The sequence below is a fragment of the Oncorhynchus mykiss genome, chromosome 1 (genome assembly GCF_013265735.2).
Source record: "Oncorhynchus mykiss isolate Arlee chromosome 1, USDA_OmykA_1.1, whole genome shotgun sequence".
NCBI classification, from domain to species: domain Eukaryota; kingdom Metazoa; phylum Chordata; class Actinopteri; order Salmoniformes; family Salmonidae; genus Oncorhynchus; species Oncorhynchus mykiss.
Window position 1 is genome coordinate 76,942,139 of NC_048565.1, and position 12,432 is coordinate 76,954,570.

Consider the following 12,432-nt stretch of genomic DNA (forward strand, 5'->3'; position numbering starts at 1 on the left):
ACATTCATTAGATTTACCAGCCTCAGAAATTGCAGCCCAAATCAATGCTTCACAGAGTTCAAGTAACAGACACATCTCAACATCAACTGTTCAGAGGAGACTGTGTGAATCAGGCCCTCATGGTCGAATTGCTGCAAAGAAACCACGACAATAAGAAGAGACTAGCTTGGGCCAAGAAACATGAGCAATGGACAGTAGACTGGTTGAAATTTGTCCTTTGTTCAGGAGTCCAAATTGGAGATTTTTGGTTCCAACCACCATGTCTTTGTGAGACGAGGTGTTGGTGAACAGACTATCTCTGCATGTGTATTTCCCACCGTAAAGCATGGAGGAGGAGGTGTTATGGCGTGGGGGTGCTTTTCTGGTGACACTGTCTGTCATTTATTTAGAATTCAAGGCACACTTAACTAGCATGGCTACCACAGCATTCTGCAGCAATACGCCATCCCATCTGGCTTGGGCTTAGTGGGACTATCATTTGTTTTTCAACAGGACAATGACCCAACACACCTCTAGGCTGTGTAAAAGCTATTTTACCAAGAAGGATAATGATGGAGTGCTGCATGAGGTGACCTGACCTCTACAATCCCCCGACCTCAACCCAATTGAGATGGTTTGGGATGAGTCGGACCGCAGAGTGAAGGAAAAGCAGCCAGCATATGTGGGAACTCCTTCAAGACTTTTGGAAAAGCATTCCAGGTGAAGCTGGTTGAGAGAATGCCAAGAGTGTCCAAAGCTGTCATCAAGGCTATTTGAAGAATTTCAAATATAAAATAATTTTGTATTTGTTTAACACTTTTTTGGTTACTACATGATTCCATATGTGTTATTTCATAGTTGTGATGTCTTCACTTTTATTCTACAATGTAGAAAATAGTAAAAAGAAAAGAAAAACCCTTGAATGAGTAGGTGTTCTAAAACTTTTGACCGGTAGTGTATGTAAATGTGACATGACCGTTTTAAATTTTTAATAAATGTGGATTTTTTTTTGTTGCTTTGTCATTATGGGGTATTGTGTGTAGATTGATGAGCGAAAAAAACTATTTGTTGGTGTGACCCTGGATACCCATGAATAAAAAAAACAAGAAAATTGTGCCGTTTGGTTAATATAAGAAATATTAAGTATATTTAAAACCAAATACTTTAGAATTTTACTCAAGTAGTATTTTACTAGTTGACTTTCACTTTTACTTGAGTAATTTCCTATCAGGGAACATTACCTTTACTCAAGTATGACAATTGGGTACTTTTTCCACCACTGCCTATGCTTTTCATACATGATAGTCAATAGTGATGATCTGAAAAGGGTTCATTTGGACAAATGATGGGAAGGAATGCAATAAACTACATTTGGGAGGAGTCCCACGTCTTCGAGTTGTGCCTGACACGTGAAACTTTTACTTGTGCTCTAGACTCAGAAAATAAACTGTAGACCAGACTATTTTTAGAGCGGTACTCTATGAGGACATCAGAGGGGGCTCGAGGAAATGGTCGAGGAATAAGTCACTGCGCAACAATGAGTCTGAACACAATCTCGAAGTGATAAATGTAGGGAAGTAGCTTTTACAATCCACAACTTGGTAGTTTACAATTAGTTCGAAACGCAGTGGCCACTGGAAACGTTTCTGCGCAGCGCAATGGCTGCTCAGTGCGACTCTTTGAGCGGATACTTGCAACAGTCCGACCAGGGCTCGAACAGCGAGCGCAGTACCGACTCCCCGGTCGCCGGCTCCGAGGATGACTTGAGCGGACCCCATGCCTTACCAGACCCGGAGTGGACGGAGGAGAGATTTCGAGTGGACCGCAAGAAACTGGAAATCATGTTATTAGGTAGGCCTAAAGAAAAGAAACAGGCATATGGTGCTCTGTGTTGCTACATTTTAAAACTTTGACTACATTTTAAAACATTCCTTTGTTATGGAAATGGGAACTATGCCAACTGTATGCTTCCAAACACAAATTTTCCCCCTTCATATGGTATTTGCAGTTTTTTTGCCATTATCATTATTTGTCTATATTTTGTGTCTGCCTTGTCCGGGAATGTGTAGGCCTGATGTTACTTTGTCGCTCGTTTACTTGTTTTTGATGTCTTCGGAGACTGTACGGTTCCAGGAATTTTGGCCATAATTTTAAACATTTCTTTGTAGTTTCTTTTGATCACCGAAAGCAAATGACACATTGTGGTTCCCTCTGCTCGGTTGGTATTGAGATGTAATCAATGGCATGTATTTTTCTAGAATGGGCATAGTCTTCTATAGAAAGTTGCCTCAATATTACATTAATTAAAACAAACGTTAGACACGGTACAATTGTTTATTCAAAACTAGTCATTCAATTCTGACTGAAGTCTCGGTCACCTCACCTGCATCTATAATGTTTGTGCCATGGTCAGCAGTTGAGAAGCATGAACACGACTCGACCAATAGGAGTCGCTATGAGCACGTGTTATGGTCATCGCTGAAGTTTTACGTTCTGATACCTCAATAGCTGAAAACACTTCTATCGATGAAACCAAACTATCCTGAAAATATTTCCTGGTCATTGGTAACCTATAACGATGCAAAAGCCCACGTTGTTTATGGTTATGTAACCTAATTAAAAGTGTTTAAGAATACTATTTTGTCTATATCTCATGTAGTCTGTATGCGCAGTACTGTACAAACCTATAGTCAATGATCTGTCTGAGATACAAAGCGTATTTGCATCCACTGTTTTCCAGATGGTGATAAAGTTGTATTCCCATTCGTAGCTACTCCAGCACAATCTCTGTCACCGTCATGTCTGTGAATAGTCAAACGACTGACATAAGTCCCTTGGAATGTAAAGGGTGAGATTCTCATCAGTTATTGCAAAACGCATCTTGTAGAAGAAGAAACCAGCGTTATGTAACTGAAGACTATCAATCCCACAGGAAGACCATGAGTTGCCATCAGCTGGAGAAACAGCCCAACAAGGCCATACAGGGAACATTAACAACAGGAGATAATGAACCCAATGAAAACAACCAATGGAAGCTGAGATATCATGCAAAACAATGGGTTTCCTATTCAGCTTGACAGGAGACAACCCATGTCTTTGTCTCTCTTGACGCTTCTTTCTCATCCTGTTGGATATCTACTCAGTGGGCTACTGATTGATCTACTCTCCCTTGATAATCTTTCCTTTCATTACAGTACTCTTTTGATTATAATAAGTTAACCTCCGATGAATGTTGTTCCGAACTTCTCCTCTGTGTATGCCCAAGATAATCCAGATCTGTGTGGGTGGACATTATTATAAAAATGCCTGTTTAATTGGCGCACATTTATCAAATCTGCTCTGTAGTTGAAGTTGAAGAAAAAACTGTTATAGGTTTTCTGTCTGTCTTTCTCTCTTTCACCCACACTTCCAGCTCCTCATGGTTGTGGCCCCGTTGCTGCTGTGCTACTCTACAGTCCTTAAAGCTCCATGTCATCCCTTCCTTTTCCAGGAAAACAACTTAACCAGAGGCTGTCCCTAAACTGAAGTCTTCTGCACATACTGTGTGTGTGTGTGCCTGCGCGTGTGTGGCAGTGACCATCTCTTTAACATGTTGTTTTCTAGTAGTTTCTATGATCATGGCAGGATTTCTCCATGTTAACATTCAGCCTGTGGCATGAAGTGAATATTACTATTTGTTTCGTCTGTGGTCAGTCGTTGGCCTTTCTCAATTGGGCAAAAGTCTGTTCTCTCCTTGAGTTCCTCCGTGACCCGGTAAACCTATAAGTGGTGGCCATCAAGGAGAGTGTCAATTCATTAATAGAGGAACAGAGGAGTTTGCTCCTCTCCCTCAATTGCCTCTTCCGGGGGAAGATGCTCAGGTGTATCCTACCACGGAAGAGTTTTGAAATCCCCCACACCCCCTTTGAAACAACTGTTGTTTTCTCAGATGAGAAATGCATGCACACATTTAATAAAAGGGTACGTTTATCATTTTATCTATAAAATGTCTAGCTCAACTAGCTCAATATTCTATACCACTTTACACAGGTACTTGGAGATTCCAGTTCTTTAAACGTCATTAGCCTAATGACATTCTAGTGGAGAAGGAGAGTCCAATTTCCTACAAGCGCATTTATTTCCACATTTCCTTTCCTCGCCTCCTCGATTTACCTTTTACCTTTTTCAAAAGGATGTGAGGAGAGGAGGGAGTATATGACATGCGGAATTAAGGAAATCCAATTGAGATTCAATTTAATTGAACCCTTATTTTACCAGGTAGGTTGCCTGAGAACACATTCTCATTTACAGCAATGACCTGGCGAATAGTTACAAGGGAGCGGAGGGGGGATGAATGAGCCAATTGGAAGATTCTCCCAGTGGTTCAGAGTGAGTGATCGTTCAACCTCAACCATGAAACAGCATTAGACTTTTTTTTTTAAATCGACTTTCTCTATTCTGGAAGAGTTGAAGGACGTACTCTATCCCATAGGGCTTGCAGACATTTTTTAAGACATTCAGTCTTCATCAGTCTTCAGTCTTAAGAGCATCCTTGTGTAGTTGTTTTTTTTAATGCATAATTAACCAATATACCGTATATTTAACTCCAAGCCTGTTTAGGATGCTTTGATTGGTCATTGCGTGTTACCGTCAGCGCTGTAAAATCTGTTTTCATTGGAGGAGAGGACTTTGTTGATGTGGGACTCGGTGTCCTGAAGTGGATACAGCCCAGAGTTTGGCCTATAGTTAAATCATTGTGTGGGAACTTCAGTATATTTTCACTCCAGGTTTTATCAGCTGTGACTGTATCTCTGGCCTCCAATGCTTGGAAACTTGTGTAACCTGCTTTATGCAAAAGGGAAAAGTCCTGCATAAAGCCTTGCTAATGTTAAAAGGTGCTTCAAATAACATTTCCTCCCATCTCAACTTCCACTATTGAGGAAAAGTTTTGGAAGACTTCATTTAGAGTGAAAAAACACCTGTTAGGAAAGTGTGTAAGCTTTTATTTAGTGAAGTAATGAGTCCTATCTGAATAGCCAAATGTAGGCCTCCTCTTGGCTTGCATTGAAGTGTGACTTCTTTCCAAGCCTCCCTATAAAATCCATTAAGCCAATATCCGGATGGTGTTGAAATATACAGTATGACAGATGAGCATCTCTTTCCCATGCACAGTTGAAGTCGGAAGTTTACATACACTTAGGTTGGAGTCATTAAAACTTGTTTTTCAACCACTCCACAAATGTCTTGTTAGCAAACTATAGTTTTGGCAAGTCGGTTAGGACATTACTTTGTGCATGACACAAGTCATTTTCCAACAATTGTTTACAGACAGAATATTTCACTTATAATTCACAGTATCACCATTCCAGTTGGTCAGACGTTTACATACACTAAGTTGACTGTGCCTTTTAAACAGCTTGGAAAATAACAGAAAATTATGTCATGGCTTTAGAAGCTTCTGATAGGCTAATTGACATAATTTGAGTCAATTGGAGGTGTACCTGTGGATGTATTTCAAGGCCTACCTTCAATCTCAGTGTCTCTTCACTTGACATCATGGGAAAATCAAAAGAAAACAGCCAAGACATCAGAATTATTTTTGTAGACCTCCACAAGTCTGTTTCATCCTTGGGAGCAATTCCCAACGCCTGAAGGTACCCCGTTCAAGTATAAATACCATGGGACCACGCAGCCGTCATACCACTCAGGAAGGAGATGCGTTCTGTCTCCTTGAGATGAATGTACTTTTCTGCAAAAAGTGCAAATCAATCCCAGAACAACAGCAAAGGACCTTGTGAAGATGCTGGAGGAAACGGGTACAAAAGTATCTGTATCCACAGTAAAATGAGTCCTATATCGACATAACCTGAAAGGCCGCTCAGCAAGGAAGAAGCCACTGCTCCAAAACCGCCATAAAAAAGCCAGGCTACGGTTTGCAACTGCCCATGGGGACAAAGATTGTACTTTTTGGAGAAATGTCCTCTGGTCTAATGAAACAAAAATAGAACTGTTTGGCCATAATGACCATCGTTATGTTTGGAGGAAAAAGGGGGAGGCTTGCAAGCTGAGGAACACCATCCCAACCGTGAATCACGGGGTGGGGGGGGGGGGGAGCATCATCATGTTGTGGGGGTGCTTTGCTGCAGGAGGGACTGGTGCACTTCACAGAATAGATGGCATCATGAGGGTGGAAAATTATGTGGATTTTTTTGAAGCAACATCTCAAGACAATTGAAGTTAAAGCTTGGTCGCAAATGGGTCTTCCAAATGGACAATGGTCCCAAGCATACTTCCAAAGTTGTGGCAAAATGGCTTAAGGACAACAAAGTCAAGGTATTGGAGTGGCCATCACAAAGCCCTGACCTCAATCCTATAGAAAATTTGTGGGCAGAACTGAAAAAGCATTTGCGAGCAAGTAGGCCTACAAACCTGACTCAGTTACACCAGCTCTGTCAGGAGGAATGGGCCAAAATTCACCCAACTTATTGTGGGAAGCTTGTGGAAGGCTACCCAAAACGTTTGACCCAAGTTAAACAATTTAAAGGCAATTCTACCAAATACTAATTGAGTGTATGTAAACTTCTGACCCACTGAGAATGTGATGAAAGAAATGAAAGCTGAAATAAATAATTCCCTCTACTATTATTCTGACATTTCACATTCTTAAAATAAAGTGGTGATTCTAACTGACCTAAGACAGGGAATTTTTACTAGGGTTAAATGTCAGGAATTGTGAAAACTGAGTTTAAATGTATTTGGCTAAGGTGTACTGTATGTAAACTTCCATCTTCAACTGTATGTCAATATTCGCCAACACTCACACAGATCTGTTCTATCGGTCAAAGGTCTGTTTTTACTATCAGACACATTATCTCCTATGACGTGTACTATAAGTGGGGCTGAGGATACAATGGCTTTTACAGTGTCCTCTGTTTTGTCTGTTTCCCCTGCCGTTTGTTTTTGAGGCTTTGAGCTGAAGAAAATGTGTAAGATTTGAAGTTGGAGGAGAAAAGGGTTGTTGTACATTAGAAACGTCATGATGACTCCACCGTGCATCACCACATTAGAAGGCTATATCCACTAACACTCACTTTGTTTAGCACAGTTCCTTTCTGGAGCAATATGGAAATAATGAGCTGAATAGAAATGCTAATACAAGCCCCCCCGTGCATTGCCTCCGTTGCAGATTATCACAATTTGTTTTGGTGCCCTACTTCTAAATTAAATGACATGGTCAAATTGAAATGTCTTGAATTGGCAGTCAATGGATAACCAGTTTTAAGTCAGTTAATGATTTTAAGTCTGTAAATGTTTGCAAAAAATATCTCAGTAACTGTCTGCATACCTCAAGTTCTTGTGTATTGTTGGTGCAGGAGGAAAACTTGAATTAAGTGTAAACTTCTTTATGGTTCTCTGGCCACATAAACTACCAATCTCATTAAAATTATTTTTTTTATTAACTAAAGTGTGGGAAAACATTTCCTCTTAGTCATATATTCCAAATCAAATGTGTGTGAATATGTCCATGTATGTGTAGTTTCCATAGTTACAAGCAAGGTAAACGTGTATTTGGCATGTGTTTTGGAGACTCTCAATTGGCCTTTGTTTATTGGGGTTACCTTTTTCCTAACAACATTTTATTGTTAATTTGAAGTTAAGTGAAATCTTTGTATAGACTTCTGGTGGCCTACAGTATACAGACTGTATGTTAGCTGACTAATTACACCCCCCCCCCCCCCCCCCCCCTCTGTAATTAAATCATTTTCTTCATTGTAAAATTTTGTTTCCCCCCACAAAACCTCTACCTGACAATTATTGGGTAGCTGTATCTTAGCCTTGAGGAATAAAAGCGCTCCTCGAAAACAAATGGTAAACGTGCAGATTTGCTGCTACCTTGTAGCCTACAGGTTTACTTCAGTATTCTCATGCATCCTAAACAAACGGCATTTGCTAACCGTACAATGTCACCAAGTAGGCTATGCCTTCCAACATTATACACTCTGTCCCCCAGTAGGGATGGAACTGAGTACATTGAAGGCAATGTAAAACTGATCCTGTATGGAAAGAAGCACAAACTGGGTCAAAAAGCAGAAAAAGGGTCTTCTCTCTGCGGCACGTCCACATTCTGTCCTGAAATAGTGTATGGGTATAGGCCCCCATCCTCGTCTTCCTCCTGGGTGCTGAGTAAGAGCTTCAGACAGGAAGTGAGTGTTGTGTGGGGGAATGTGCTGCAGCCACCACTCTCTACTGTAGGAGAACACAGGACTGTTTCAACCTCCAGAACCACATACTGTTAGACCTTGAAAGGGTTCATATCCACAGTCCATAGTCATACTATTAAACTAATGGGTTGTTTTAAGTGGTGTTTACTGAGGACATTACAGGGACTCATCATGGGGGAGCTCAAAGTATGTAAAGTATGTGGTGTAAACCTGAATATACTTCGGTATAATGTTACTCAAATGTTTTTTTCAATTGGAGCTTTAACATCACTCTATACTCTGCTCCTCAACATCATGGCAAGCATACATTATGCCAAAACAGTATGTGATAAAGTGTTTGTGCCTTTTGTATACTGTAGCTCCTCTCTCTGTATCCTCTATCTCTCCTCTCTGTATACTGTAGCTCTCCTCTCTGTATACTGTAGCTCCTCTCTCTGTATCCTCTATCTCTCCTCTCTGTATACTGTAGCTCTCCTCTCTGTATACTGTAGCTCCTCTCTCTGTATCCTCTATCTCTCCTCTCTGTATACTGTAGCTCTCCTCTCTGTATACTGTAGCTCTCCTCTCTGTATCCTCTAGCTCTCCTCTCTGTATACTGTAGCTCCCCTCTCTGTATACTGTAGCTCTCCTCTCTGTATACTGTAGCTCCCCTCTCTGTATACTGTAGCTCCCCTCTCTGTATACTGTAGCTCTCCTCTCTGTATACTGTAGCTCCCCTCTCTGTGTCCTGTAGCTCCCCTCTCTGTGTCCTGTAGCTCCCCTCTCTGTATCCTGTAGCTCTCCTCTCTGTATCCTGTAGCTCTCCTCTCTGTATCCTCTAGCTCTCCTCTCTGTATACTGTAGCTCCGTCTCTCTGTATACTGTAGCTCTCCTCTCTGTATACTGTAGCTCCCCTCTCTGTATACTGTAGCTCCCCTCTCTGTGTCCTGTAGCTCCCCTCTCTGTGTCCTGTAGCTCCCCTCTCTGTGTCCTGTAGCTCCCCTCTCTGTATCCTGTAGCTCTCCTCTCTGTATCCTGTAGCTCTCCTCTCTGTATCCTGTAGCTCTCCTCTCTGTATCCTCTAGCTCTCCTCTCTGTATACTGTAGCTCTCCTCTCTGTATACTGTAGCTCCCCTCTCTGTATACTGTAGCTCCCCTCTCTGTATACTGTAGCTCCCCTCTCTGTATACTGTAGCTCCCCTCTCTGTATACTGTAGCTCCTCTCTCTGTGTCCTCCATCTCTCCTCTCTGTATACTGTAGCTCTCCTCTCTGTATACTGTAGCTCTCCTCTCTGTATACTGTAGCTCTCCTCTGTATACTGTAGCTCTCCTCTCTGTATACTGTAACTCCTCTCTCTGTATCCTCTAGCTCTCCTCTCTGTATCCTCTAGCTCTCCTCTCTGTATACTGTAGTTCTCCTCTCTGTATACTGTAGCTCTCCTCTCTGTATCCTCTAGCTCTCCTCTCTGTATACTGTAGTTCTCCTCTCTGCATCCTCTAGCTCTCCTCTCTGTATACTGTAGCTCCCCTCTCTGTATACTGTAGCTCCCCTCTCTGTATACTGTAGCTCCCCTCTATGTATCCTCTAACTCTCCTCTCTGTATACTGTAGCTCTCCTTTCTGTATACTGTAGCTCCTCTCTCTGTATACTGTAGCTCCTCTCTCTGTATACTGTAGCTCCTCTCTCTTCCAACCTTTTCTGAAACATGCTGATACAATTTAACAATTATATTGAACTTTGCTTACACATTGAATTCCTTTATCCCAAGCATGATGAAGTGTTCAGGAGCTCTAATATAATTGAGGTATTTTCTTGTGGAAAAACCTGCATGTCATTACTCGAAAATAAAACCTGGAATCATGTTTCAACGGTCCGACTTGACTCGAGCTCTCTGACCCATTTCTCTGCTTCTGAAACTGTGAAATTAATACTTTTTTTTTTTATAATATTTTTTTACTTCACTTAGAGCTCTTTTTCTTCTGCACCTTTAAAGTGCAGATTTACATTCTGGCTGGTTTGCGGCTGCTATAATTGTACTTTTTTTGAACTACCACTCTCTCCCCTTTGAGTGCTGTGTTTATCTTAAAAGGACCTCGCTTCGTGGTTAGTTGTTCTTTCACTTCATTCAACATTTAGTACAATCTGCTTTTTCTCCACATGCCCTGATTGGAGAGAGTGCTCTTGGTTGGTGGACCTGGTCCTGGCTGTTGCTAGAATATTATTCAATGGGATCAAGGAAAAAGGAAAGAAAGGGAACAGAAACGTTATGTTTAGTTTGATGGAGAGGGCTGAACGGTGGTCATTTCAAAAAGGCCCTAATTGAGTTACTTTGTTGATTTGGATGTGTCTGTGTGGACTGTGGATGCCGTTCGTCAAAGTCATCAAGGAATGAATTCCCACACATTCAGATAACAAACACAAAAAAAGTGTAATGAAAGCTGGTTATTTATGTGAGTGAATTTGGTATATGAAATCTACTGTCGGCTATTAGCTGTGTTTAGGGTACTATGTCTCTGTCTGTTTTAGTGAAACCGACTTCTCCAGCCCCTCTGGAGTAGGTGCTTACGCTACATACCAGGTACAAGGGGAATGCTTAGGTTGTGAAATGTTTCTGGCAAGTTTGCAACAACTCACCCCCAATTCACCAATGGGGGGAGATGGGTAGTCGCCCGCAATGTGATAAAGCATCATTCCTGCACCTCATTCTAATGCCTCTACTTAGCAATTAAACCAACAGACTAGACTGACTCAGTGGTTGTAAATTAGTTTGTCTGGGTCTCCTATTTGTTTGTTATTTGACTTGTATTTTTAGTTAGAAAAAGGACCAATGTGTTAAGTGTGTTTTATACTTAACTGTTTATGTGGTATGTCTTAAACTGTCTAGTGTTTTATGGATTGTGAGTTGTGTAAGCTTTCTGTATCATATTTTATTTTCTAGGGCCGTATCCACAAATCATCTCAGAGTAGGAGTACTGTTCTAGGATCAGTTTTGCCTTTTAGATCATAATGAGTAAGATGGTATGGACAGATCCTAGATTAGCATTCCTACCCTGAGGCGCTTTGTGAATACGGGCCCAGTACTGGCAGTCTGTCAACTCCACTGCAACATTACACATCTGGGAGTTTGTTTATTCATTTATTATTTCACAGTTGCCTGGCAACTGCACATGCCTTCTTCTCCTGTGAAAGAAGTCATTCGGAGATGACAGCAGCCTGTGTTCTGGACAGCAACACAAGAATAAGGGTTGTTTGAGCTGTTGCCTTTCTAACAGCTGTTACCTTTCTTACAAAGTGCATAAGTGATTACGAATTTAAGAGGTCCCACAAAAGCAGACGAAATAACAAATATGGAGGGCTTAAAAGAGATTGGCATGGCCATGGATGTAATGGTTTTTCTCTGAGTCTCTCCAACATTTGGCCAGCAGCAGTGACCGGAGGTTGTTGACAACTTGTCTGGCTGTAGCTACTACTTCCTGGGTCCTTCCGTCCTTACTGATTTAGATACGATTGTGTGGATAGTGCGGGAGTCGAGAGCTACTCAGGAACTGAAGTTTAGTTAATGGATGCTAACCTGTGTGATGGTTTGCCAGAGGACCACATAGAGGAAGACTCAATAGTGCTCTGTCCGTATCTGTTTTCTCAAGTGCTGCCAGCAACTTGTCTGTTGGAAGGTGATATACTGGATGGAAACATCACAGCTTTCATCCTGCTCATTTAGAGTTGATTTATTTAAACAGGCTTGTCAATGAAAAATAATGTTTTTGGCAGAAATCGTTAGTGTTAAACACATCCTTCTGTTTATCGTCTAAACATTCCAGTGGTCCTCTCTTATAGAGCTAGATCAATCTTAATGCCGCCCACTGTCATACCATTTCTCAGAGAGATTGATGGGGATGGCAAGATTCAAGAGGCAAAGTATTGCGTGCAGCACAGTTCTAAATGGTGAATGATTTCACCAAACTTGTCTTAAGCAATAACTCAAGTGGTGCGTGCGCGGTTTGGGCATGCATGCAGATGGTGTGTGTGTGTTTTTTAAAGACTCCCCTGTGTGTACTGTCATTTCCATGTTGAATCAGCTGAGAGGTGCTGACGCTCATAGTGTTCTGCTTGAGAGCATCTGGTGGGTGGAGAAACATGGTAAGAACATCCTGCTCTCGCTATATTCCACTCCATTCTATCTGGGAGTGGTAGTAGTTCATTCAGACTTGTCCTAAGGGGCTATTTCACACAGCTGGTCTAAGGACTTAAAGCCAGCTAACTTTCACAAGTACA

The 12,432-nt window shown here is 41.5% G+C and overlaps 1 protein-coding gene across 9 annotated transcripts in view; it reads left to right on the forward strand.

Annotated features, from left to right (window-relative positions):
- The first annotated feature begins 1,411 nt into the window (after positions 1–1,411).
- LOC110529720 (protein bicaudal C homolog 1) overlaps positions 1,412–12,432 on the forward strand; it is a 71,823-nt gene continuing 60,802 nt past the window's right edge. For all 9 annotated transcript variants that reach the window (XM_021612186.2, XM_021612209.2, XM_021612216.2 and 6 more), the window contains exon 1: positions 1,412–1,830. In XM_021612186.2, the coding sequence (XP_021467861.1) occupies positions 1,638–1,830 (193 nt within the window). In that variant the 5' untranslated portion in view covers positions 1,412–1,637. The remainder of the gene's footprint in view (positions 1,831–12,432) is intronic.